Raw genomic sequence first — 6,000 nt, 5'->3', positions numbered from 1 at the left:
CGAGTAAGTTTTGTCTTCTGTACTCAAGACTTCCTCCCACTGTTTTTAACTTCCAGCAGTTTCGCTATGATGCATCTGGATATCGGTTCTTTCTTACTTACATTTGGGATTTGCTGAACTCCTTTAATCTAACTTGATAATAACCGTCTTGGAACATGCTCAGAGATTCTACACTGCTTCTGCCTTACCCTCTCCTTTTTCTAGGACTCCAAATACATATGTAAGACTTTCTCACTCTCATCTAGTAGGCTTCTTACCTTTTTGGGGTCTATTTTCCATCCTTTTCTCTCCTTGCTTCAGTTTCAATGATTTCTCCTGACCAAACCTTCTTGTTTCAAAGTATGCCAAACGCCGCCCCTGCCTCTCAGCGGCTTCCTCCTAAGTGGGGAAGCCTCCTGAGGCAAACGAGGCCCAGATCTCACCTCTCCAGACTTTCTTCCCCTGGATTTTACTGACTGTGTTGGTAACTGACTATATTGATAACACTGTTTTTAGTGAAATGTTTTCGTCTATTTTGTTCCGACTTTTTACTCTCCTTCAGCAGGAAGGCTAATTACCTCGCCTGCTGTAACCAGCACCAGAGGCTGCAGAGCTACTGTACCTACAAGAGGCTCAGTAAGCACCAATCTTCCTTCCTCCCAGGATATAAAGGAATTATCCAAATTTGTAACCGGGCATCAGACATGAAGCTTTTAGAGACAAAGTTCATTTGCTCATGTTTAACATGGCCACCAAGGACTATGGAACAAGACTGTCCTTCGATTTTGGAAACAAAGATGATAAAGGTTTCTCAGGAAACTGATCTGGCACCTGAAATAATAATATGGTTGGCATTCATTTTAAATAAAGACTATATTAAGTTCTCAAATTTTTTTTAAAGAAGGCATCTAATGAATCTATACAGTGAATAGCATGTCTTTATTCTATTTACAGTACATTTGTTATAAATATAATACATTTTTGAAAAGCTTATTTTTTATTAACTTGAGTAGATTTATATTTTAAACAGATCAACTCAATTGTTAAAGTTACATAATAAAGAATATGATAATTTAAATGACAAAAATCTCTTATTGTGAAATAGTGCACTCTATGCCGAGATGAATGAGGGGGGAAAAAAGTCAGACTCCTTCCAAAACTATACTCAAAGCATCAGAAAAAAAAGTTTTCTTTTTACAAAGTTATGTATAAGCCATAGGAACCACCAGATAATGAAGTATCAAGACCCTATAACCAAAGTTCAAAACTGATTTTAGAGAATTGTGTGAAGCAAGACAGGAAAATTTGTATTTAGTACTCTATGGAATTTCACAGTAAAGCTGGAATTTACAGACTAATGGCTTAACAGGAGTACTGCCAACATGGCCTTTTCTTCCTCAAAATCATCTCCTAATATTCAGATACCATCAGTAAGTTGTAACAGCAGACTTAGACACTGGTTTTAAGATGGGGCTTAATAAGGTGCATGGATATGTTGAAATTCTGTATCATGAGCATGTAAATTATTATCAGGGTTTAAAGAAATACAAAAAAGGAATTTAAGTATTCTCAGTCCAACGTGCTTTGCATCATCAACAAATTGACAAGTCAAAAGTATTCTGCAGTGATCCAACACCGACCTCCCAAACAAGTTAGGTATTTCAAATACTGCTGAAAAACCCATCCAGTAAAATAAAACTGATTCTTGTGGATTTCAGTACAAATCTGTAAGCTGTCACACATTATTGATGATGATCAGGGCAGGCATAGAGTTCTGCTGACTTGTTTCAAACACTGTAACTTGGTCCGATAACTTGGCAAATACCCTAGGAGTTCCAAGGTTATAAACACCTGTATGGACAAAGCATGCTTTCAGCTGCAAACTGTGAATCTCCTGGCTTTTAAGCTGCAGTTTATATTGTGTCTGTCCAAGCCACGTAAATGATCCATGGATTTCCAAAGCTTCTGGGCTAAGTCAGGAGGAGGAAAATGGTTAAGTTGGAGGCTTTTTTTCTTTATAAACTTTTCCCCAAAGTCCCACTAACACATCCCTTTCATCTAGCAATTCTATTTCTAGAAATTATTTTATGATGCCAACTGTTTAATTAACAGTTACTATACTCTAGGAACAATGCTAAGAATGAATTATCTCATTTAACACTCACGAGAGCAGTTAGTAAGAGGTGGAAACTGATTTCAAACCTGAGCTTTTAACCACCTGGTTATCCACACATAAAAATATGTACACAAGAATGCTTATAATATTGAAACTGTTTATAATATTGAAAAATGGAAAGCAACCCTCTATCTCCCAATAAGGCATGAGTTAATAAATTTGTGATACACATAATCATCACACACAACGTGTGTCTGGATTTCAGAGAGCTGACCCAGATCCTGTTTGGAGTCTTCTACAATACGAACCAGTACACGTTTCACATCGCTCTGCTAGAAGTTCAAAAATTTCTAAATTCCAAAAAGCATCTAGTTCTTGGAGTATCAGACATGAGAGTCTGGACCTGTACTTTTTTTTTTTTTTTTGCTAAGTATTATTTTCTAATAAGAAAACAAAACAAAACAAAAAACCCCTTCTACTATGAACTTGCTGATTTTCAATTTTAGAGTTCTTTAACTTTTATAAAAATGTTTGTCTCTGACCAAAATAATTTGCTGCTTTTGGAAACTGCTTTCCATTTTGTCACTACTGAAGTGCCAAAACAATGCTCTGTAACTCATTCTAATACTTCTGTAACAGCAAACAAAACCTCAGGGCATGCCTCAGCAAACTTCCTCTACCCACATTAGGGAATTATTTGCATAATTTCAAAATATTAAAACGCTCTCAAATCAATCTTTAACTACAAAATAAACTTGCCCTAAATAAATTCTTTACCTTGTTGTTTTATGCCGAAGATCAACTATTACGTCGACGTCAGCCCTTGAACAATTGGAAAGTAAAAGGGTCACTGGTACTAAACAAAGACTATGGAAAAAAAAGTAAACAAAAAAGGTTAGCTGTGTACTGGGGGAAAAAAAAAAAATCCTTGAAAATAAAACTTAACGTGTACCTAACAGATGAAGCTCCTCAGAAACCATTAGACTCAGGTAAGGGAGAAAACCGAGCTCTAACCCCTTAGTCAAGGCAAGTTAACTGTGTAAATAGTGCCTAAATACTAAGTGTCAGAATATACACATCCACAAAACCATTTTATTTCCACTAATTATAGCTAATCTTAAAAATTACCAAAATGTTTCTAGGTGGTTATTTCCCAAAACAAAAAACAGAAGTAAAAATCACGACTAAGAAAGATCGATGGAGAAGAAAAAAAATCACAAAGATGCCAACAATTAATCCTGTTCTCTGTGTTTGTCGAAAACTACTTCATTTTGAGAACTTGGCCTAGATTGACATTTGCTTCTCTATCAAATTTGCATAAAAGCCATCACGTTTGGGAGAACATAAGAATTATTTCTGTACGGCAAGTTATGAGGACACATTTGCTCAGTTAACCTAGTTTCTTATCTAACTTTACAACTAATAAGTGACTACAGTGCAGGAGAGAGAGAGCAGGCAGTGACAGAAGAGGGCATACGAACAGACTGGTGCAGGCTTCAAATCAAGAACATAAGAAAGGAACATAATCTCTCTCCCGTTCTCTCCTCCACTCCCACCCCTACTATGTAGCAACATTCTTCTCAAAACTCAGGAAGAACCTCTTTACTGTCAGATCCAGTGAACGACTTTCTGTCACATTTTAAACTGTTAACCACTTCTCTCTCCTTGCTCTGTCCTCCCTCCACCTTTGTGATGCCACCTTCTCCTCACTGGTCTTTTCTTCCTCATTCTTTGGTTGTTCTTTCTCAACGTCTTCTTCATGGACTCCTGTTTCCTTAGCTCATCTCTCAGACACCACGGTCCTACAGGTCACCACTCTCTCTTATTCTAGCCCAGCCCACCCCACCCCCATCCAGGATGATTGCACCAAAACTGACACCTTCACTTATAACGAACAGACTTCTCTCCGTCCTCTGTTAGCTGCAAACTAGCACCTTTTTGAAGTATCATCTGATTTAGGACTTCTTATTTTAGAACCTTAAATTCGTATAATCAAGCTATTTACCGAAATTATAAATACATAATTCTCCCCAAAAGTTTCGCACTCATAAATCTTAAGTAAATGACGCTGTCTAAATTTAAACTGTTTGATGAGTCTATACTGTAGTCATGTCTTAGGTTTAACTTCTATATCAAAAACAAAAACAAAAGCAAAATGATATTAATACTTTTCCTTCTTTTTGACTTAATGACAAATCTGCTCATCAAAAGGAAATTTTTGGCAACTAAGTGGCTGAGGTAGTATCTATCTTTTAACTAAAGCAGCAACATATAGGAATCGTAGTCAAGGGTAAAATTACTTAAGAGCAATTTATATGGACTCAACACCGTTCCGAATTTCTTCTTCACTATTTGGATTAATGTCATTGTCAAAATAAATAAGAGTGTGTTTCTGTGGGGGCGTGCACACGTGTGTGTGTATACTGTAAAAAAAAAAAAAAACCTAACAAAAGACAAATCTCAAACCTTTTCTGGTGAAAGGGGTGGTTAAATGACTCTGGATAGTGAAGGCTCGTTTTAATGAGGTTAGAAAGCTGCTCTACTGATGGTCTTGAGGAAACTGTAGTGTTTTCTGGCCTGAAAAATTTTAATAGTTCCATTTCTGGTGGCTCCTGAGAAAAGAAAAAACATATGACAATGAAAACACTGCCTTGTTAAAATAAGTACAGGCGTACGAATGAAGGAAGTTAAAACCAGTAGAAGTAACGCAAAGCATCAACAGTGCCTTTTCTGCTGTTACTTAAACTACGGTTGGAATCACATGCAGTGCACACTAGGACAAAGCAGCTAGGAGCTGGAACCATGTATTCATTCTCTATTTATGATGTGCTGGGCTTAGACCTGCAATCGCACAACTGCACATATTAGCTCTGGGATCCTGGGTACATTATTTAATACTTTAAGATGTAAAAAGGGGTGCACAATAATAATTTCAAAAGTTGTTGTGGGTCTCATCAAATAAAACTGCTTAGTACTTAGCCCACAGACACTCAATTGTACAGCATCTATTTTAATAGTTAAAGAAAATGCTTTAAAATTTCATTTTTGAAAACAGACTGTTGAGTTTAAAAAATTACAGTGTTTCAACTATATTAACTAAAGGTTAGCATGCATGTAAAAGTCTTAATATAGCTGTAAATATTTCAATAAATATCATCATCATCTAAATGAAAATAGAGAATAATGTTCCATTTCTACTATTATTATTTTCTTTCTTGGTTATTTTTTCTCCATTTTCCTTCACCGTCTAGGAAATTTTGATTTTTAATTTCCTGCTAGCCTAGTCAGATTCTGATTTATAACGAGGACTGACAAGCTACAGCCCACAGGCCAAATCCAGCCTGTCTCCTGTTTTTGTAAAGGAAGTTTCATAGAAACACAATCACATCCATTTGTCTATACACTGGCTATGGTTGCTTTTAGACTCCAAACAACAGAGATGAGTAATTCTGACAAAGACCTTCCGGCCAACAAAGTCTAAAATATTTACTCTCTGGCTTTTCTCAGGAAAAGTTCACTGACCCTTGATTTATACAGTTGCAAAAGCAAGAATTAAATTTGCTTCTGACTTATGAGTGAGAGAAAAGCGACTAGAGGTTTACTGTGGCGGAGGAAAACATGTGCCTGGAAGGCAGCAGGAGCAGAATTTCTAGAGCACAGGTCATGTTCTCCTTCTTGATCCTGGTTATACTGGAGTCTTCTTCAACTTGTAAGTCAATGAGCTAGTCACTATTCTGCAGTTACGCTGTACTTTAATAAAAAGTTCCAGAAAGGTACTACTGTTTAATAGTCTAATCACTAAGAAAAACAAGCTATTATTTGAAACTTCTAAATTATACTAAATAACTCTCTACATGCCACTTATTAGGAGGAAACCACATGAACAACGGCCATTAAAAGATACC

The 6,000-nt window shown here is 36.4% G+C and overlaps 1 protein-coding gene across 3 annotated transcripts in view; it reads right to left on the bottom strand.

The window, feature by feature from the left end:
* Positions 1-899: 899 nt before the first annotated feature.
* Positions 900-6,000, bottom strand: part of TRAPPC8 (trafficking protein particle complex subunit 8) — a 65,876-nt gene continuing 60,775 nt past the window's right edge. For 2 of the 3 annotated variants that reach the window (XM_010977268.3, XM_010977275.3), the window contains exons 27-29: positions 4,562-4,707; positions 2,873-2,962; positions 900-1,949 (exon numbers count right to left, since the gene is read on the bottom strand). In XM_010977268.3, coding sequence (XP_010975570.1) covers positions 1,715-1,949; positions 2,873-2,962; positions 4,562-4,707 — 471 coding nt within the window. In that variant the 3' untranslated portion in view covers positions 900-1,714. The remainder of the gene's footprint in view (positions 1,950-2,872; positions 2,963-4,561; positions 4,708-6,000) is intronic. The other variant, XM_064481525.1, reaches the window with a different exon arrangement.

Source organism: Camelus dromedarius, chromosome 32 (genome assembly GCF_036321535.1).
Source record: "Camelus dromedarius isolate mCamDro1 chromosome 32, mCamDro1.pat, whole genome shotgun sequence".
Lineage (NCBI taxonomy): Eukaryota > Metazoa > Chordata > Mammalia > Artiodactyla > Camelidae > Camelus > Camelus dromedarius.
This window is presented reverse-complemented; position numbering and strand designations above follow the sequence as displayed.